The following is a 22,052-nucleotide window of genomic DNA, read 5'->3' on the forward strand; positions in this document are numbered from 1 at the left end:
TTATTTTGTAGCATTCCCTTTCAGTAAATTAAAAAGAAAAAAATTGCAAACAGGAACTTGAAACATTAAGTGTATTGGTAAACCTGTACACAAGTATTTTGTAACCTTTTAATTGGACACAATGGGGATAACATATCATTGGCTTTGTGATACAGAGAGGCAATGTGGTATAAAAATGGGTGGTTATTTGTATTATGTGGAAGTGCTGAGTGGTTACATTTATCAGGACACTTAAATTCTTCAGCCTGACTCATCAAGAATGAGAAACCAGATTAAGGTGTTAGGAGTATAGTGGAATGCCACTACTTGACTGTGGAAATAAGTTATTGTTGTCTGTCAAATCTAGTACCTCTGCATGCCCACACAAGGCATTTTACTCTTGTATTTAATACTTCCTGCTTTAATGCATACCTCTAGGAAGTATTAATAATAGCTGCTAACCAGAACTACCCAACTCTTATCATAGGGCTTTATCACTACTTGGAACTGTGTAAGGGCAGTTCCTAACTGCTTTAGATAGTACCTTTTTGGAGAGCTCTATGCCAGTCTTACCTTCTCTGAGCATGAAATGCAAAACTAACATAAGAATGCCTCAACTTATGAATAAATGCAAATATCTTGTGTTTAATTCATCAGAGTTCTTGTGAGTGTTGTTTATAACAGGCTATTCATATTTAGTGTTTATAGTATGCATGGTTTGTGCTGGAATTTTTAAGGGTGAGAAGATGAAACAGAACTTTTGGAAGAGTGCTGATGTACAGTTTTGTGTGTTAAGTGCAAAATGGCCACTACTTTGGGAAGTCTAAGAGATTTTAGCAGTAGTCTGAACTGTGCTCCTTTCCTAGCGTTGGCACCTTCAAGTCCTTTAGGATGAGTGAAATAGATTTGTGAGGGTTCTGTAGTTCTTAGTATGGGAAGAAGCACTGTGTGAAGGAAGAGTTCCATTGTTCTGATGCCTGGGGACCTGGAGAGCTGTCTTAGGTGGTTTCTAATTCATGCAGTTATTCACTAATTTCTCTTGAATATCTTTCCTTAGATTTTCTTCCTGGATGTTTCTTAACTGTCTCGTGATGCAAGAGAAGTATTTGTGAAGTTATAATGGATTTTACACATCATCATCATAACGAAAACTGGCTTAATAGCAGCATTGTTGCTTGAGGAGAATAAATATAATCACAAATAACCATGACAACTTCTCATATGAATGGACATATCACAGAAGATTCTGACAATGAATCAAAAAATGTGGATCTTGCATCTCCTGAGGAACCTCAGAAGCACAGAGAAATGGCTGTTGATTGCCCTGGGGATTTGGGCTCCAGGATGATGCCCATGCGACGAAGTGCTCAACTTGAGCGAATCCGTCAGCAGCAGGAGGACATAAGGCGCAGACGGGAAGAAGAGGGAAAGAAACAAGAACTGGACCTTACTGCTTCCATGAGGCTAAAGAAACTAGCACAAATTCCTCCTAAAACTGGAATAGATAATCCAATATTTGACACAGAAGAAGGAATTGTTTTGGAGAGTCCTCATTATACTGTGAAGACACTTGGTAAGTGAAAAGCAATGAATAGGCTAATGGAGAAAATACTTAGTTGATATGAATATTCTTTTAGGCCTATGAAAACCTAATTTAGCTAATTGTTCCTATATGGATTTTAAGTCTTCTGCTGCTTTGGATTTGTGGTGAATTGGAATCTTTTATTTACTTAGCCAAGCTGATATCAGGCTATGTGCTTAAACAATTGGATTTTCAAAAGTGATGCTTTTGGAGAACAGTTAAATACTCTGTAGACAGCTAATGAATTTGGATGTCTCCGTTCTCTTTAGGCTGGAGAAGACATGCAAGAAATACCCAATTTTATTATATTTGATGAAGCACAGTCCAGAATAAGCAATGAATAAACACTTATTGTCATTTAAAATCATTTAATTTAAAATCTATTCAAAGAAAGAGTGATTGGCCATTGGAACGGGCTGCCCAGGGAGGTGGTGGAGTCACCACCACTGGAGGTGTTTAAGAGGGGACTGTATGAAGCACTTGGTGCCATGGTTTAGTTGACTTGATGGTGTTGGCTGATAGGTTGGACTTGATCTCAAAGGTCTTTTCCAACCTTGTTAATTCTATTCTAAAATCAATAGGCAATAGTTTTTAATATTTTAAAGAGAAGCATGCTAGTTGTTTCTTCTTAATCTGTTTTTCTTGCATTCTCAATTATCACCTAATTCTAATTTACATTTTTCTCTTAAGGTATTGTCATTGATAGTGAAAACCTGCTTACCGTGGCACTTAGACACAGATGAAAATGTAACAGTTTTTGAAGAATAAGCTGTTGAAATAGTTCATTCAGTAGTTGCCATTGCTTTTAACTGTGCTTATGTAGAAAAAGTTTCTAACCTTTCTTCTTTGAACGTGAATATCTATCTAAAATGTGATGTGTCACTGGAGTGAAAGAAGGATGCTGGAAATTTGTAGTCCAGTTCAGATTCCCAATTTTTCACCTGTTCTGAGATCTTAACTACTTTTAAAAGGTACCTTTTATTTTGGCTGAACTGAAGGTTCTTGCTGTTCTTTCCTATTGGCTGGTAGCTGAGAACATCAAATGAAAAATAGGTATCAAACTGACAACTTTTTTTTTGCTTCATCTTTAGTCTTTGTATGCCTGAGCAGCATTTCTGCCACAGACATGTCTCTATTCCATAACCTCTGGTAATCCTTATTGTACAAATCCCTCTTTAGGAAAATTCAGGTTGAGCAGGTCATCAGGAAGTCATCCCGTCCAACCTCCTGTTGAAAGCAGGGTCAGTTATGAGCAAGGCAGGTGTACCTTGTTTTAATGCAGGGCTTGTAAGCTTCTGTCCAGGAGATCTCATTGTTGAGAAACAGATCTGTAGTTTATAAAGCGTTAGGTATTTAATTGTGAATTTACCTTCCCAGAGGGTACCCAAAGCAGAAGCTGCAGATATTGATGTCAAACAGTAGAATTGACTTATGTTGAGATTTGCTAAGCTGTGGTGGCTAAAAGCTCTGAAGACTGCCAGGGGTCAGCTGGCTACTGGAACTGCAGAGGGGAGGAAAGAAAGTGACTTGGAACTGTGAAACTGAAGTTAGGTTTCTTGCCAGAGGTACTGAGATCTTGGTGGGAGAGCTAGGTGGAAAACAATGAGAGATTGTCCAAGAGAGACAATAGTTGTGAACAGCTGGAAGGAGGAAACTAGATTTGTCTCTGCAAGAAAAGGAGGAGGAAATTCATGTGAATGCTTGATGTAAGAAGAAAATCACTAAATGCTAGAGACAAGAATATAGAGATGTGTGTGTGGAAAGAGGTAAATTAGGATATAGCAATTTATGGTATAAGATGCAGCTTGAAGGAAAATGTCCACATGATTCTGTCCACTAGGACATCTGTCCTCTTCACTTTTTAATTGAAATTTGGGTCTTATCATTGTTGTTCTGCCAGAATATTTCTGTAAAAAACACAACAGTAAATGGCATGATTTAACTAGAGCTTGTTCCTCTCAGTGTTTGGATACCATGAAAATCAGAAAACTAACAATGTCTGTCTCTACTCAATCACAGTAAATAAGGCTTTAAAGTATACACATAAAGCAGAAGTATCAACTATCTCACTGAGTGAATATAAGCTGTCCTTTGAGCTAGAAAGGCAAGGAGCTTTAGGAGAGGTAATTAGACTAAATCATCCATATATAAAGTAGGGAGCTGAATTAGAGCTTCCTAGACATCTATTTAAATTGGAAGTTATGCCATACATATTGACAGGCATACACACATACTGTTGTTGATTCCTTGCCAGGCAGAGGTGCAGCAACAATTTGTATCAGGTAAAGTGAAGATTTGAGAAGAGATGATTTATAATATTTAAGCACTCTTGTTAAGAGTGCTTCGTTCAGCTGTGACATTCTAAGTGAAATGCTGTGATCTCTTAACCTCTGTGGTCTGTAAACCATTTCTGTTCAGCCGTTAGTACTGTCAAAAACTGAGTCGTCACTTTGTTAAAGTGTTTCTGCAGTTGCTTGGGCTCATACAAAATTTTCCTCCACTATTGAGCATGTCCCCGTTTCACTTTCTGCATTAATTGTTCCAACATCTGACACTAATGCTGTATTTCCAAAGAAGTATTTTTCTTCTTCTTATTCTGAAAGCTGCCTGTTCATGATTAGCTCCTGGGCTAGGGATGGCGCATTGTGAACATAGATATATATCCACGTACACGCACACTTACGAAGTAAGGTGGTCTTATAGAGGTGATTTTAGTCACTTATCATTAATACTGCTGCTTTTTTATTGAAAACCTGAGCTGTTGAGGCCAGATTTAAAAAAAAAAAGGCAGGTTTTTGGTCTCCAGGAAACTTGCTAGCCTGTTACTTTGTCCAAAAACTAACTGCTGGTATGTGAAATTTTTTGCACTTCATTTGGTTCCATTGAATTTCTGATCTGCACTGCTGCTGACTCCATCATTCCCTTTTTAGATTCTGTCCAGGTGAGAGTCACTTAGTCACTTTCACAAATCTTTATGCTGTGTTAGGAGAATCCCAAGTAAACATTTTGCAGGTGCTAGTGGATATATTATGGAGGTGTTAAACTATCCTTACTCAGTCTTTAAAAAAAAATAATCTTTATTATAGTTTCACTTTTTTTGTAGGGTTGCATATTTTAGGTGTGTTAATCTATAGAGCATCTGCTAAAGGTCATGTGCTTTAAATAAGAATATTGACCTGATTACACTTAAGAGTTTTAAAAATGTCTCCTGAGGGGCAGTGGCTAATTTGGCAGATCTTTGCCATGTCTTTTTGTGTTAAAAAGCAACAAAATAAAGCAGGCTAGATTAAACAAATTGGCTTTAATTTACAGAAATAAAACAGGGCACCTAATCAAAACAAAGGCATGTTTGTTATCAAAACAGTGTATGATTTAGTCAGCTGTCTTCATGGAATGAACTCTGTACACCTAGAACATGTGCATATAAGTATTTGGCTTTTTCACAGCAGTATACTTCTACAAACTGCAGAAAAAATGTAACGTGCTGCAGTTCATCCAGGTAGTTTAGTTTATTTACTTCAATCTTTTTGTGGCTACAATGATTTATTTATTTTTAAGGGGACAAGCTGCCTACCTTTTGGTTTTATCCCTTGGCCAAAACTTGCTTATAAATGTGTTACAAAAAAAACTTTCAAAGCTAGCTTTGCATAAAACAATACTTGGTTTAGCCCCTGTGGTTTGAGTAATATATGGGCATTAGAGTGGTAGGAGCAGCACAAAGTGCTTAGAGATCTATCAAAAAGCTTGGCAACTAAGATACTGGTACCAACATAAAGCCAAATACATCTTCTGAAGTTTGCTGTCCATAGCTTTTTGCTTAAGGTGATAAACAGCAAGCATTTCCTTTCTTCTTCTTCTAATCTAAAATGTTAAACTGGGGCCACGGATCCTCCCCTGCAGTTGCATACTTTCACCCTGGCAGTCTTTTGATTAATGCTTGTATCGCACAGTGCTCAGTCACATTCCAGCCATTTCGTAGCCTAATGGAAAAAAGCCTGCAACACTTCTTGCAAAAGAAGACTTGGAAAAAAAAAGTAGTCGATTACTAATTGATCTGCAATTGAAAAAATGGACTTGTTCTGCAAAAGAGCCCTGACTCTGTGAGTAAATGCAGTTGTTAGACTTTTACTGAACTTTTCTTACTCAAAATGACTCTTTCAAAAGGAAATGTCTAGAGATGGAGTCTTTTAGCTTGTTTGGGTTTGTTGTTTCCTTTAAAAAGGACCAAAACTTAATTTAAAAAAACCCTGCACCAAAATCTGGCATGAATTGGAATTCTGACACAGGAACATAGAAAGAGTGAAGCGTGTGTAAAGCCACATATGTGTGTGGGTTTATGGTGTATGGAGTTGTTTTATTAAACAAGTGGCTGGGAAATGGATTGCCAGCATTGAGGAGTATTTTATTAGTATTTTTAGTAATTTATTAGCATTATTTTTTAGTAATTTATTAGTGTTTATTATTTTTAGTGTTTTATTAGTGTTGATTATTTTTTAGTATTGCATACAGTATTATTTCTCTTTGAGAATTGTGATGAGGGAGAGATTAGTTTGCTGTTTCATGGTGGAGGAGAATTGTTTGGCTTTATCTGCACCCAGTGCAGATAAAGATTCAGTGTAAAAGAATTATATGGAAAGGAGAGTAGTGTGGTAGTTAGTACGAGAGGGGGACACAGAAGGAACTAGCAAAGTGCTAAAGAGAGAATATAGAGAGTCATCTAGGAAAAGGACATCTTTATAATAAGTAAAGAATAAAATGCTTGTCTTTATTTATCTTACATGAAATATGTGTTTGAATTAATAGTGTATGTAAAAGTGTGAATGCATTTGAATTCTCAGGTGTATAATGACATGTGGACAATTAAATAATAGAATTAATTATTTTATGCCTAGGAAGAGTTAGAAGTGAGGTTTTTCTCTAATGCCTCCCTTTGTAAATCTGGTAATGGTAACAACTAGCAGTATTTTGGGTTGGTGTGTTTAAGTGAGCACGTTATCAGCAAGAACTGATGTTTGACTTGTTCACTCTGCTCTGTTTTGTATGCTTGAGAACACTGTACTTCCTCAGAGTAGGGAGAATCTGTTGCTGAGATGCTTTCTTTGGTAGTCTGCATACTTCAGCAGATAAGAATTTTCCCAGCTGCCAATGTCCTATTTAGCAAATATTCTTGCTTGTAGAGCATTCTTTAGCCTTCTCTCCAAATGGCGTTTTCCCCTGTGTAATAGGCAGTATATTGTGTATACAGATCCCTAGTGAGCCATTGGCTGCCTTAATTAGTGTTGTGAGCTGTTCTGGATTTCACCTGTGGAATATCCTGCACAGCCGGTATCCAAGCATTCCATGCTCCTTTTGTGCTACTGCCCTTCCTTTCCTTGGTGGTTACAGGAAGAAGCCCTTGACCTTTGGTGGGTAGGGTGTTCTTAGCATGTGTGGAATGGTTTTGGAAGGGTTTTTTAAATTCTATTTTATTTTATTTCAATTTGTATTGTCCTGAAAACAGTAAAGTGTGAGTGTGGTAGCTCTGGATTTCTTTACTCTCATTCTTTAGGAGACTGACTTGCAAGCTCTAAACTGAAAATGAGTATGTAGGTGTGCTCTGTCCAGAGTTAGAACTGTTAAACTTGCTTGAAATGCCTGTTTCATTGGGCCTTAAGATTTTCATGTGTCCATTTATCAACCATTTTAACCTTCTGCTCAACAGGTGTGAGTCTGGCGTTGTTTTCAGTGTGCTGTTGAATTTGAGGTTAAAAATAGGTAAAACATTCATATTCATGACCAGTATTTTTTCCACATTAAACATGCAGCTTAGCTGATGTCTTGATAGCATTTTCATTGTAAGGTTGTTCAGTTAGCTCATAGTGAATACATGAGGGTTGCTAAAACTTAAAAAATGCTTCTCAGAGCTGATCTTTTGATGACCAATAAGAGAGAGAGACCTCAGTATCAACTGGCAGTTCTAAAATTTGGGGGTTTCTCTATTGTTCATCAAACCAAACAAACAAAACCCAAGAAAAATAGGAGCTCATGAAAATGAAAGTTAGCTGCCCAGCCTCTTGTGGCTGAACAGAGGGTTTTTTCAGATAATGTGAGGGAATGCATACATTATTTCGTGCTCAAAAGATCCATTGTGGGATTTTTGTCTGCTTGAGGAATTCTTACGTGGGTTTGTACACATTATAGGTACAATCTGTGTCTCTTGGTTTAGGTAGCTTCTCCAGTACTTGACACACTTCTCAGAAATCATTATTGGTTTAAAGGAAATGTAAATTTGTTGACAGTCTTTAAAAGGAACCTGTGAAGTATTAGATTAGCTCTTGAAGCTTGAGAATGTGGTACATGTATTCTGCAACCATGTGGAAACTGGTTATTAAAACATGTTAAAACGTTTTAGAGTTCGAGCAGAACTCACAGTCTCGTACATAAAAGATGTGGACTTTCTTTGGGTGCAGGTGACTTTCAGAACTCTCAACAAAGATGATTGCTTTTTATCCTTTTTATGACACACTAGGACTGAGGATAGTTTTACTTGTAGAAACTGAGTAATTTGCTTCTCAAACATTCATTCTGTGAGTCAGCAATGTTTAGTTGAGAGATGTATCTGTCATATGATATATGGAAAGATGTATCAGAGCAATGGTGAGTATTTTGTGCATCAAGACTAGTCTAGCAAAGGAGCTATTTTCATATTGAAAAATAGTCCCTCAATCACCTTTGTTTATCAATGAGGTGCAGTCATTGTATCTTTTATGTATCAGTGATTGGTTGGGGGTTTTTTGGGGGGTTGGTTTTTTTTGGGGTGGGTTTTTTGTTTGTTTATTGGTGGCTTTGTTTTTGTTTGAGAGCTATTCCCTCAGTAGGAATTTAAACTTCATAGTTTCATAGTTTCATTCAGGGTTGGAAGGGACCACAAGGATCATCTAGGTCCAACCCCCCTGCCGTGGGCAGGGACACCCCACACTAGATCAGACTGGACAGAGACTCATCCAGCCTGGTCTTAAACACCCCCAGGGACGGGGCCTCGACCACCTCCCTGGACAACACATTCCAGGGTTTCACCACTCTCATGGTGAAGAACCTCCTCCTCAGTGTATCACCTGTTTTTATTTCTTCTTTTTACTGGCTGGGGAATATTATTTATTTTTTCTTTTGCCTTCCCCCCCCCCCCCCCCCATTCAGATATGTTTTGCTCATGTCAAGAGTGAATAACAGCTAATGAACTTGCATATTCAATAAAAACTGAACAGCCGAATCATTTCTACAAACCTTACAAACATTTTTTGTCATTATGTACTCATGAATCTTGTTAATAACTCTTACCTTATTTGTATTTTTTTTTTTTGTTTCCTTCCTAGAGGTGGAAGAACTGTTAACTTCTCTTAAGCATATCCAGCACGTTTTGGTAGACCCTCAGAGCCAAGAGGATATTTCTCTCATTTTGCAGCTTGTTCAAAATAGTGATTTTCAGAATGCATTTAAGATACACAATGCTGTTACCGTGCACATGAACAAAGCCAGCCCTCCATATCCTCTCATCTCCAATGCACAAGAACTAGCACAAGAGGTATGTACAGTATGCATCTCTATGATATATATGAAACCTATAATCATAGCTGTTGATGAAATATGTACTTGTCAAGCTTGTCTGAGTTATTGAATGTTGAATATCAAAGGGATTATAATAGTCACTGATTTGCTGTATCCAGTTTTTCCAGATTTCCAGACAGTAACTAGAAAAGTATTACAGGGATAAGAAGCTTCCTTCTTACTATGGATAGATGTGTAACAGGAAATGCACTATGTTTCGACATAGGAAAAGTGTGAAATAAATATATATATATATTTCATTGTAGTGTGGCTACACCTTATATAGAGATACATTTTCTAATTTTTAAACTAGCTAACTTGAATTCAAGTATCAGTGCCAGTGTAGCACTGTAGTGTTGAGCAAAATGCTCTCAGTGAACCAAACTTACCAGCCAAAACCTGGACTAACAGCTGGAGCAATTATTTTCAACAGTTCTTTCCACTCTCCTTCCTTACTCTAGACTTTAACCTTGTAAGTCAAGGATAACAGAATTGTAGCAAGCTTGAAGTTATTTTGCAGAAGAAAATACTGGGATTTTGAAGGACGTGATTTAAATGTTATCCAAAGGTGCAGTGTGCTGATTTGCCTGTTCAGGTTTGTCTGTAAGACTGTGCCAAAACCAGGTGGGAGTGTTTTACATCTGAGCTTCCCTCTGGCTTGTTCATCAGCCTGTAAACTGCTACAGCATCCTCACTAGGCTGCTTCAATGTCTGCAAGCCTGGAGGAACCTTTTCAGTTTAACTTCTGCTTGTGAACTACTTCCCCAAACACCCACCTGGTACAGGCAAATCATTCAGATACAAGCTGGAATTTTTGAATCTTCATTTCTAATATGGGATGTTATAGATTTGACTCTTAAAGCTCGGTTTTCCCCTTCATGAATCCATTGTCCTTTTATTTGCCACTTAATAGAAGCTTTCAAGAACAAAATATGCCTAGGAAAACTCTAGACTTGGTTAGTATCATAGTATCAGTCAGGGTTGGAAGGGACCACAAGGATCATCTAGTTCCAACCCCCCTGCCGTGGGCAGGGACACCTCACACTAGATCAGCCTGGCCAGAGCCTCATCCAGCCTGCTCTTAAACACCTCCAGGGACGGGGCCTCAACCACCTCCCTGGACAACCCATTCCAGGGCTTCACCACTCTCATGGTGAAGAACCTCCTCCTCACATCCAGCCTGAATCTCCCCACCTCCAGCTTCATTCCATTCCCCGTAGTTCTATCACTACCTGAGATCCTGAGAAGTCCCTCCCCAGCCTTCTTGTAGGCCCCCTTCAGATACTGGAAGGCCACAATAAGATCACCTCAGAGCCTTCTTTTCTCCAGACTGAAGAGCCCCAACTCTTTCAGTCTGTCCTCATAGGAGAGGTGCCTCAGCCCTCTGCTCATCCTTGTGGCCCTTCTCTGGACATGTTCCAGCACCTCCATATCCCTCTTGTAATAGGGGCTCCAGAACTGGATGCAGTACTCCAGGTGGGGTCTCACCAGAGCTGAGTAGAGGGGGAGAATAACCTCCATTGCCCTGCTGGCCACACTTCTCTTGACACAGCCCAGGATCTGATTGGCTTTGCGGGCTACAAGTGCACACTGAGAGCTCATGTTGAGCTTTTTGTCCACCAGCACCCCCAAGTCTCTCTCCTCAGGGCTGCTTTCCAGCCAGTCACTGCCCAAGTTCCAAACTTTCATATTCCTTCCTGTCTTCCCTACCCCTTGTCTTCCCAGCTCAGTGATTTATTAAATCCTAAAAATCAGAAGGTGATACAACTGCAGTTTTGTGTCTCTTAGCACTCCAATAAGGTGGTTAGGCATAAAGAAAATATGCCTTTCATCTAAAATTTTTAAACCAGTGGAATTTTGTCATCAGCCAGGAGACGACTATGTGAAAGGCAAACATATTCCTGCGCTCATTTTGATTCTTCATCTCCCATCTCTGACTTGTCCAGCCTGGAAGTTCCTGAAAAGCCAATATATTGCACATGCCACTTCCCATTTTCAGATGTAATCTAGTTTCTCGGTGATTCAGCTTGGGGTGTATTCAAGTGATCTGTATTTTGCAATAGTGACATAGCATCCAAAATGACTGAGCCAGAAATTCAGGACAGATACTTCTGTGAGTGATGGAAGTGTCTCAAGACGAAAGTTTTGAGTTCATCATTCACATAATTCTGTTCTTCCTAGGCTTGCCTGAGTAGATATTTCGCTCATTTTTTCAGATCCTTTGTTACTTCTGGAGAGGCTTCTGTATTTGTGATGGTAGCAGTACAAGAGGAAATTTGTTTTGCTTTGGGAAAAGTTGGGTTGTTTGGGTTTTTTGTTGTTTTGCTTGTTTTCTTACCCTGATAAAGTGTCTGTCTTGCGTGCTCAGGTCCTTTCTTGTAGTGTGGGTTTTCTGTAGGGTTTTTTGGTTGTCCTTTTTTCCCTTCTGTACATATAGGCATGGAAAGCTCACTTGGAAAGCTTGCTTACTTCAGGGTGCTTTTGAAAAGACACTTGGAAAAGCCTAGATTTAAGATACTGGTAATATCTTGAAGATAAAAGCAAAAGCCACAAGACATTACAAGAAAATAAAAAATAGAAGATACATGCATAACATTAGCATTACTTGCCATTTAAAATTAATGTGCATATTTTAGAGCACAAGTCATCATCATCAGTGTATAACTCCTGAACCTGTTTTGGAATGCATGTCCTTATTTAAAGTCTCAGACATGGGTGTTTTTTGAGGCATTTCACAGTATCACCAAGGTCAGAAGAGACCTCAAAGATCATCAAGTCCAACCTGTCACCACAGACCTCATGACTAGACCATGGCACCAAGTGCCACATCCAATCCCCTCTTGAACACCTCCAGGGACGTTGACATTTCAGTTAGAAGAGAACACATCTTGGAGCTAGTACTTCTGTAGCTCTTAACAGGAAAAGAGTTTGCAACACAATTTCATACTGCAACATGAAACAGTCTCTTTAAAAATAATAATTAAACAGAAGTAAATAATTAACACCTTTGGAAGAATTGGGGGAGAGGGGGGAATTATAATTTGCCACACTGAACTTAAATTGAAAAAAATCTGTTTTCATTTGCTTGTTGTGAAGACTTCACTTATTTTCATAGAATTAATAAGGTTGGAAGAGACCTCAAAGATCATCAAGTCCAACCTGTCGCCCAACACCTCATGACTAAGTAAACCATGGCTTCAAGTGCCACGTCCAGTCCCCTTTTGAATACCTCCAGGGATGGTGACTCCACCACCTCCCTGGGCAGGACATTCCAGTGGCAAACAACTCTTTCTGTGAAGAACTTTCTCCTCACCTCCAGCCTAAACTTCCCCTGGTGCAGCTTGAGACTGTGTCCTCTTGTTCTGGTGCTGGTTGCTTGGGAGAAGTGACCAACCCCCTCCTGGCTACAAGCTCCTTTCAGGTAGTTGTAGACAGCAATAAGGTCTCCCCTGAGCCTTCTCTTCTCCAGGCTAAACAATCCCAGCTCACTTAGCCTCTCCTCACAGGGCTTGTGCTCGAGGCCTCTCCCCAGCCTCGTTACCCTTTTGAATTTGTTTTAACCAGAAGCAATACATGAGTGTGGAATTGTGCATTTTTATTTTCTAGTTCTCTTTAGGAAAATTTTAACATCAGTTCAGTTAGCTTTTCGCACTGATTCTGATGACCAGATGCCAACAACTCAAGATTTTCTCCTTTTCTTTTTTTTTAAAGAAACTGTAATTGAATTTAAAAGGTGGAATGAAGCACTCAAGCTTAAGGAATTTATTTTAGAGAGCTAATCGTCATGTAATGTGATATAGTCTGTAAAAATAGCCAGTAAACATCAAGGGTAATTAAATTGATTTTAAATCCATTTAAACTTCACCAAGATGGGGGCATGGATTATGGGAACATGAGCTGAATCTTGACCTTGTAAGAATATTTGCTGCAACATTCAAGACAGTTTGTAATTTTGGGCCTGTAACAGCACACATGAAATACCTTGAAGATGCTGCTGCTGTTAAATACACTTAACAGACTCAATTTTTATAGGCCATATTTATGGAGGCTTTGTATTTGCTGCTGTCGACTTGAGGAATGGCAGGTACTTTTGAGAGGATGCCCTGGAAACTTGAGACTTTGGATAGATGTGGTTTACAATGTGTACATACATTCCTTCTGACCATCCTGCTCACCTGAGAGTCAACAAGAAGATTTTGCAGGCATGGTTAAATGCTGGTGGTTTAATATCATTCCAGTGTGTGCTTCCACAATGCATGCCTCCAAGTGATGGAGTGTATAACGAAACCAAGCATAGCTTTTGGGGGGCTGCTTGAACTAAGGTTAACATAATTAACAATAAAAACTAGGTTGAAGGGTTAAGGAAATAGTATTGTTGCCACATACTCAGTGTGGATTCCCTGTGCTATCTATACTGTGTCACTTCTGGAATGGCAGCCTGCATTCAGATTTCTTCATCTGATGAACTGTGGAATTACCGTGAGTAACAAAGGCATTTGAGATACAGCAATACCTGTGTAATAAGTGATGTACCTGGGAGCCTGAAGCTTTCCTTGCACTTCATTAAATAAGCAAACAATAAATATATCTTTCTCTCAAAAGGAGGAGAGAGAAGCTATTAAAGTTTTGAAGAATATAATCATTCAAAGAAGAAATTAAGCTTTCAATAAAGAACATTCTTTACACAGAATTACTGCTTGGGTTTGGTTGCTTTTGCCCTGTCAAATCACAGGCCTCTGATCTTGCTTTCAAAAGGTGGTCATGTTTACAGGACTTGTGAATTGCTTTCTGAGTAGGTTTTCCTGTAAAAGGATCACAGAGATTGAGAAACTAAGGCTTTAAGCTTCTTGTAGCTCCTTGACTAAAGAAACTGAAATTTCCTTGAAAATGAGAGATCTTGAACAAATTTCTGAGAAAGTCTTTTTGCAGAAGAGCATCTTCCAATACAGAGGAAAATGTGTTAGTGGGATACATCCTTGATAGTGCTCTGTTTCCTGCATGGCATTCCAAAACCCAGGCCAAGCCTAATAGCTTCTTCACCATTTCAGAAATATGAGTTAGATCAGGCCTGGTGCAGCTGAATTCTTTCTGTTCTGTAGGGTTTTAAAGTCATCCATTAAACTTACTTAAATCTTCTGGCTTCTTATTTGACTTTTCTAAGGAACATTACATTTGTTTGCCATGAGGCATCTTCTAGAGATGTCAGAAAGAAGGCTTTTGGGGGTTGTGCCACATTTATTGCAAAGCAAAGGAACTTGTTTCATGTAGAATCATAGAATCAATAAGGTTGGAAAAGACCTCAAAGATCATCAAGTCCAACCTGTCAGTCAAGACCTCATGTCTACTAAACCATGGATGTACCCTGGGTGGGTGGCAGCAGGGGAAGAAGCTGCCTTTAAATAAACAGAGTACAAAATCACCTGGAAAATTGTTGCAGATACATGGTATCAGTCAGGGTTGGAAGGGACTACAAGGATCATCCTGCTCCAACCCCCCTGCCATGGACAGAGACACCCCACACTAGATCAGGCTGGCCAGAGCCTCATCCAGCCTGGTCTTAAACACCTCCAGGGACGGGGCCCCAACCACCTCCCTGGACAACCCATTCCAGGGCTTCACCACTCTCATGGTGAAGAACTTCCTCCTCACATCCACCCTGAATCTCCTCACCTTCAGCTACATTCCATTGTAGCAGTGTTTCATGTTGGCAGTGTAAGGATCTCGCACCATGGGAAAGGTTTATTTAGTGACATCTGATAGAACTGAAAAATTATCTTTACTGTTTCCAGTACTGTCTGATAGCATCCAAGAGAGTTGTTAGCATTCCTGCAGATAATTGCTTCTAGGATAGAGGCTCTTCAGACCTTTAGATATTACCAGATCACTCAAAGCTTCTTGAATCTGTGTTATGTCACATTACCTCATCCTTAAGAGTAAACAGCTCTTAAGAAAAAGAACTTCTAGCCCAGTGAAAGATGCTGTTCTCATATGTATAATCTATTCTTGACATTTCTAGATTCCTTTGTGCTTTTGGACTTGGGCATTTGGTCAGATTAGGCCAGAAGAAACAGGCTATGAAAAATACCTTCTTCAGCCTCATTGTTGAATAAGAGGGATTTCCCAGCTCCTGCCTTTCCCTATAAACTTACCAGTATTTTCTAGTGGTGATGGCAAGGCATGTTTGGTAACTGTATGAGAAGGAAAACCTTTTTAGGCAACTGAAGGTGCTTGAGCAAAAACTGCCCTTGTGTTAATAGGGATTATTTTGGAACCAGGCAAAGAAACCTGGTTTCCTGGGACCTTTCTGAAGTCTTCATTCACACATTTTGAGGCAGGACCTTCAGGATGTGTTGCAAACGCTGTCTTGGAATCTTTAGTCTTCTGGTGGTGGAATTAGTTTGTGTAAAGAAATGTGATCTGCTTTTAAGGAAAAGAGAGGTTAGTCGAGTTAATGAACTTGAGCCAGTTTTGAAAGTCCCAGCATAATCGCATAATAACCTTCATTGTGACTCATCTCACTATCGTATTCCTTTCTAGAGCTGAGGGGTTTTGTCTGTATATCTTTGTGGTAGCTGAGGTCAGTGCTACTCTTTGGTATTGAGAGACCTCTGTGATTCACTGGATACCAGCTTAGATATGGTAGATGATCACTGAGGCAAGATATGCTGGGGCAGTCCTGTGGTCTCACTGCATGTTTTCCTAATGTGTGCTGCATTAAATTCAATCAGCTAGTACAACAATTATGTAGGTACATTTTACTTTCAGTAAAAGGAATAATTGCAACTAGTGGGTTGTGCTTGAGTAGAGGAAGGAGGATTGATAAATCACAGGTTAGATTAAGAGTTGTACTACTTGATTGCTTTTAGGTACAGACTGTTTTGAAACCCAGTCACCAAAAGGATGGGCAGGAGCTGAATGCTTTGCTGAATGCCCCTCACATGCAGGTAAAATGAAACTTCTAACTGATGTGTTTCTTGATACTGTTTTCAGTATAGCATTTTTTGCAGGTGTCTTGGACCGACTGGTCAAGGATAGATTTTATTCTTCAGCTCTGTGTATCTCGTAATATTTTTCTGGGATGAGGAGTTTCCAACTTCCAGTAACTAATGGAGACTTCCAGTCAAGTGTAGAACATAACTGTGTTCAGCCCTTGCTACATTCTACTTGTATTACAGGGTAATTTGCACAGCAGCAACGTAGCAGTGGATAAGTAGGGTTAGGGCAACACATAAGCTGCTTTGCTTATCTGTTTTGTTGCCTTTTCCTTCAACATCTGTTCCATGCTTACAATAGGATGCATTGAGGGAATTTTGTCCTGTGGCAGTGTTGTAAATCCTGGAGTAGTTTTCACTGTAGTAATTTCTTATGTCTGTATTCTCAGTCACAGACATAGCAAACCAATGTGTGGGTTTTTAGGAAGGAGAATCTGCAGGAGCAGTCACGGTGGTGTGTTCTAAATTGCTTGTTGTCACTGTTTTCCAATCTGTAAGGACAGTTTTAGAACGTATGTAGCAATAGTTGCTACATAGCTGTGATAAATTACTTGTTTGTTCCTTGAGTTGGTTTGCAGTATTCTGTACCCTGCAAAGACTATTCACTGAACTCTGCTATTCTGTCTACCTATAAAGTGTGAAATTTTCTGTAACCAAGCTGATTTTCTGTAACACCAGGCACTACTGCTGGCTCATGATAAGGTTGCGGAGCAAGAAATGCAGCCTGAGCCTGTGACAGATGAAAGAATTTATGAGAATGTTGGTGTGTATGGAGGGGAGACAGTTAAAATAGTTCGCATTGAGAAGGCTCGGGATATTCCATTGGTAAGTAGTGGCACCCACTTAGTTACATGTAAGTGAGGTAAGCAGATTACTATGAAAGTTTTGGAATTTAAATGTAGATCATAGGATGTTAGGGGTTGGAAGGGACCTCTGGAGATCGAGTCCAACCCCCTTGCCGTAGCAGGACCATATAATCTAGCGCAGGTCACACAGGAACACATCCAGACAGGTTTTGGAAGTCTCCAGAGAAGGAGACTCCACAACTTCTATGGGGGGAGCATGTTCCAGTGCTCTGTGACCCTTACAGTAAAGAAGCTCTTCCTCATGTTAAGGTGGAACTTCCTGTGCTGTGGTTTCAACATCTATTGTCCCTAGTCCTATCACAGCGCACAAGTGAGAAGAGGCTGCCCCTTCCTTCTTGACACCTGGCCCACATATATTTATATACATTTATTAGATCTCCTCTCCAGACCAAAAAGTCCCAGGTCTCTCAGCCTTTCTTCATAAAGCAGTGCTCCAGTCCTTTAATCATCCTTGTAGCCTTGGAAATGATGTATAGAATAGAATAGAATTAACCAGGTTGGAAAAGACCTTTGAGATCATGTCCAACCTATCATCCAACACTATCTAATCAACTAAACCATGGCACCAAGCACCCCATCCAGTCTCTTCCTAAACACCTCCAGTGATGGGGATTCCACCACCTCCCTGGGCAGCCCATTCCAATGGGCAATCACTCCTTCTGTGAAGAACTTCTTCCTAACATCTAGCTTAAACCTCCCCTGGTGCAGCTTGAGACTGTGTCTTCTTGTTCTGGTGCTGGTTGCCTGGGAGAAGAGACCAACCCCCACCTGGCTACAACCTCCCTTCAGGGAGTTGTAGAGAGCAAGAAAGTCTGCCCTGAGCCTCCAGGCTAAGCAATCCCGGCTCTCTCATAGGACTTGGGCTCCAAACCCCTCCCCAGCTTTGTTGCCCTTCTCTGGACACGTTCCAGCAGCTCAACATCTTTCTTAAAGCAAGGGGCCCAGAACTGGACACACTCTTTCCCTCCAACATGAAGCATAGATGGTAAACTTGTGCATGTCTTCATATAGCAGTGGACATGCTGCCATTTAAAATCTGTACAGCTTCTATCAGCGCAGGTTTGGGTAGGACTTCTTGACAGTCACTGTCCCAAGCTTTGCCCCAGGGGAGTTTATAACCTTATGACAACCATGCATTCTGTTTTTATTTAACAACTCTTATCTTCTATTGTGCATTCACCAAATAAGTATTTCCTTAGGGATTATTATTATTATTTTTAATCATTAATTCTACGGTGTGGAGCAATTCTTCAGTCTTTCATGCAGCTTGGAGGAATAAAGCGGCATTTTTTTTCCAGCTAAGGCATTGAGTTCCTTGCACTCTCTTTCAACATAGTTTCTCCACTGGCTTGGAGTATGTACAATAGATGGCTTTGAGTTCCATATGTGTAATAAATTCAGAATGCTTTGCTACTACACAGGGTGCTACTGTTCGCAATGAAATGGACTCTGTTATCATTAGTCGGATAGTGAAAGGAGGTGCCGCAGAGAAGAGTGGGCTGTTACATGAAGGGGACGAAGTTCTGGAGATTAATGGCATTGAGATTCGTGGAAAAGATGTCAATGAAGTTTTTGACTTGTTGGTGAGTTGGACACTGTTTTCCCTGTGAAAAATACTTACTTCATAAGACTGTTTGTTGTCTCTGCTTGTCATTTGTACTAGTATTAGGAATAGAATTAACCAGGTTGGAAAGGATCTTGGAGATCATGAAGTCCGACCTATCATCCAACACCATCTAATCAACTAAATCATAGCACCAAGTACCCTATCAAGTCTCCTCCTAAACACCTCCAGTGATGGAGACTCCACCACCTCCCTAGGCAGCCCATTCCAATGGGCAATCACTCTTTCTGTGAAGAACTTCTTCCTAACACCCAGCCTAAACCTCCCCTGGTGCAGCTTGAGACTGTGTCCTCTTGTTCTGGTGCGGGTTGCCTGGGAGAAGAGACCAACCCCCTCCTGGCTACAACCTCCCTTCAGGTAGTTGTAGACAGCAATAAGGTCTCCTCTGAGCCTCCTCGTCTCCGGGCTAAGCAACCCCAGCTCCCTCAGCCTCTCCTTATAGGGCTTGTGCTCAAGCCCTCAGCAACTTTGTTGCCCTCCTCTGGACACGTTCCAGCAACTCAACCTCTTTCCTAAACTGAGGGGCCAAGAACTGGACACAGGACTCAAGGTGTGACCTAACCAGTGCTAAGTTTAAAAGTCTTTTCATTCTGATAGCTAGCATTTAAATGTGGAGGACCATTACTTGCTGATGCATAGTATGCTATTAATTAGTATAATGGTGGCTATCTGTGAAAAATGAAACCCACAGATGTGGAGGAGTTGAGCTATCCACTTGAGACTTGCTTTTTAGGATTTCTGAGACAATGCTGAGCTCTGAAAAGCCATGATTTTTCATCTTTGTCTCCATTTGAGTCCACAATTAAGAAACACGTGGCTGTGCAATTGTGTCAGTGTCTGACTGGGATGGAGGTAATGTTCTTCACAGCAGCTGATATGCTGTGTAGTCAAAATCAGGACAGACCTGGGTTCTGCTGTAGGTTGTGTTATTGTAAGAACAATAGGCAGCAGTACCCATAGATGAATCACAGAATCACAGAGGTTGGAAAAGACCTGAAAGATCATAGAGTCCAACCTGTCACCACAGACCTCATGACTAAACCATGGCACGAAGTGCCACATCCAGTCCTTTTTTGAACGCCTCCAGGGATGGTGACTCCACCACCTCCCTGGGCAGCCCATTCCAACGGCTAACAACTCTCTCTGTGAAGAACTTTCTCCTCACCTGCAGCCTAAACTTCCCCTGGCGCAGCTTAAGTTGTCTCATGCTGCAGTTAGAGTTTTTAATGGATGATTTCCACCTTTTGCTGGATTTTTTTTTTCCCCTGCAATTTGTTGTTAAAATTTTTCAGTTAATGCCTGGAATGAGGTCAAGTGGAAGGAAGTAGAAGCAGAAACTTACGGGATTTTGGGTTGATGCTAGGAATGTTTTAAGCCTTTAAAAGAGATTGTTGTAGTTACTTCATGAGCTTTCGAGCTCCATGTGTTTGGCTTTTTGACCAGACATCTGAAATTCATGCTCTGTAATTGTCTCCACTACCATCTGAGGGTTTTCTTAGTTTTACTATTTTGTTGTAAAAATGCCATATTTAGCTGAGTCCTATCCTTCTGAAAAGATTTTGTTGTAGATGCTTGCCACATAATTCAACTCTTCAGGTTCTCCTTGAGAGCTTGTTCTTCTCTTGATCAGCTTCTGCAGCCTAGAGTTACAGAGTGAAACATTTTTAAACCACAGTATATTAATGTAAGAGCAAATTACTGGCTGAAGAAACGCCAAACAAACTAGAAACCAAAAAAAATAACCCCAAAAGCCACATTTTTTAAATAGGCATTTAAATCATTCATTTAAAATAATACTTTTAATTATTTATATGTTGTCTTGTGTATTTTGCACTGTAAAAGTGAAGTTTGAAAAGGCTTTAGTCCCTCATAAATACTGAAAACAAGCGCAGTAGGAAATGGCTTTCCTCCTTAATTTGGCCTCACTGCTCGCAACTAAAAGGGTAATAAACTGCATGTGATTTTAGACAAGACTATTCCCACAATTGCTGTGAAGTTCTGTGCATTCCTCATGGAGCTATGCATGCTATCTGAAAATCATGGATTTTCCTTTCCTCCAGCCTAATTATCTTACACTCACTTGTGTTTACTTTGAGTCTTAGGTATTATTTTTTTGAGATCTGTGCATTTGTTTTGGTTTTGTACAACATTAATCATTGAGTTTCATGGAAGGACGTATAGGAAATGAGACACATGTAGACCTTGTCACAGGTTGGCACCTGATTTTTTTCTTATCTAGATATTTTGTGTGTGCAAACACATCAGAATTCTTCAACGCCAGGGCACTTACTATGATTCTACTTCCTTAGTGGAGGTGATTTCAATATTGATATTAAGTACTTAACAGAAGAAGGGTTTGATTGTGTTAGTTCATTTTTAAACAATGCTTTGTATACTGTAATAATGTTAACAGCATAAAGACATAGTGGAAATGTTTAGGTTTGAAAATACTGTTTCACTTAAGCACTTTTTAAGACAATGATTCTTGATATATCTATATTTTTTCATTCCCAGCTTAGACCTTATTGTTGCTATTTTTGAACAGAACAAGAGAATATTATTCTCTGTTTCTCCTAAGTTGCTGTTTGACAGAATTGGAGCTGCTCTTTTCACATAAAAATAGTTTATGTGTAGTCAAAAGTGCTAGGCTTTTAAAATCTGAATATGAATATTTTTCTTTCCAGCCTGTCACTGAATCACTGCATCTATAGTGTGTCTTTTATACTAACTGATACTAGCTGATGTGCTGTTAGGAACTGCCTTTAATGGGAATTTTTAAAGCTTTTCTAAAATATTTATTTAAATTCCTAAGCTTAAGCTATATTTTGATACTGTATGTGAAGAGTCTGCTTTTTGTCTCAGGCTGACATGCACGGTACCCTGACCTTTGTATTGATTCCCAGTCAGCAGAGCAAGCCACCTCCTGCGAAGGAGACAGTTGTAAGTAGTTCTGCCTAAGTTCCTGATCTTTGTGATACATAACTTGATTTACCAGTAGTGTGTAGAAACTTCTTTGGTGAGTCACATTGTAGAACAAAACCAAACCTTAATTGTTTAAATTGGTGTAATTGTTACCAGGCTAATGTCTGAATTAACCATTGAAAATGATTGTTTTAAGCTGAAACTAATGCAGTTTTAAGCTCCATTTCTAAAATAGTAAGGAATTAGAAAAGTAGGACTGCCTGTGCTCCTGGAATTCTGTTTTGAAATTCCCAATGTCTGTTTTATATAAATATTTATATATATATATTAGTTTATATTGCAGCCAAACACAAACATGGGTGGTTCTTGACAAAGAACATTTTACAAGTGAAAATCCACCTAAAGCCCAGCAGATGGTTTTCAATCTGAGTATTTATTGGGTATTGCCAATTCAGAATATCTCTGATGCTTTTTGAATGCAAAGAATTTAAATCAGTATCTTG

The 22,052-nt window shown here is 39.6% G+C and overlaps 1 protein-coding gene across 1 annotated transcript in view; it reads left to right on the forward strand.

Moving 5' to 3' along the window:
* Positions 1 to 22,052, forward strand: part of PALS1 (protein associated with LIN7 1, MAGUK p55 family member) — a 60,519-nt gene that overhangs the window by 26,286 nt on the left and 12,181 nt on the right. Inside the window, exons 2-7 of the mRNA XM_068162048.1 lie at positions 1,037 to 1,552; positions 8,914 to 9,122; positions 16,012 to 16,089; positions 16,816 to 16,962; positions 18,425 to 18,586; positions 21,490 to 21,567. Coding sequence (XP_068018149.1) covers positions 1,186 to 1,552; positions 8,914 to 9,122; positions 16,012 to 16,089; positions 16,816 to 16,962; positions 18,425 to 18,586; positions 21,490 to 21,567 — 1,041 coding nt within the window. The 5' untranslated portion in view covers positions 1,037 to 1,185. The remainder of the gene's footprint in view (positions 1 to 1,036; positions 1,553 to 8,913; positions 9,123 to 16,011; positions 16,090 to 16,815; positions 16,963 to 18,424; positions 18,587 to 21,489; positions 21,568 to 22,052) is intronic.

This window comes from Melanerpes formicivorus, unplaced genomic scaffold (assembly GCF_026170545.1).
Source record: "Melanerpes formicivorus ecotype bairdi unplaced genomic scaffold, bMelFor1.0.p_v2 SCAF_62, whole genome shotgun sequence".
NCBI lineage: Eukaryota > Metazoa > Chordata > Aves > Piciformes > Picidae > Melanerpes > Melanerpes formicivorus.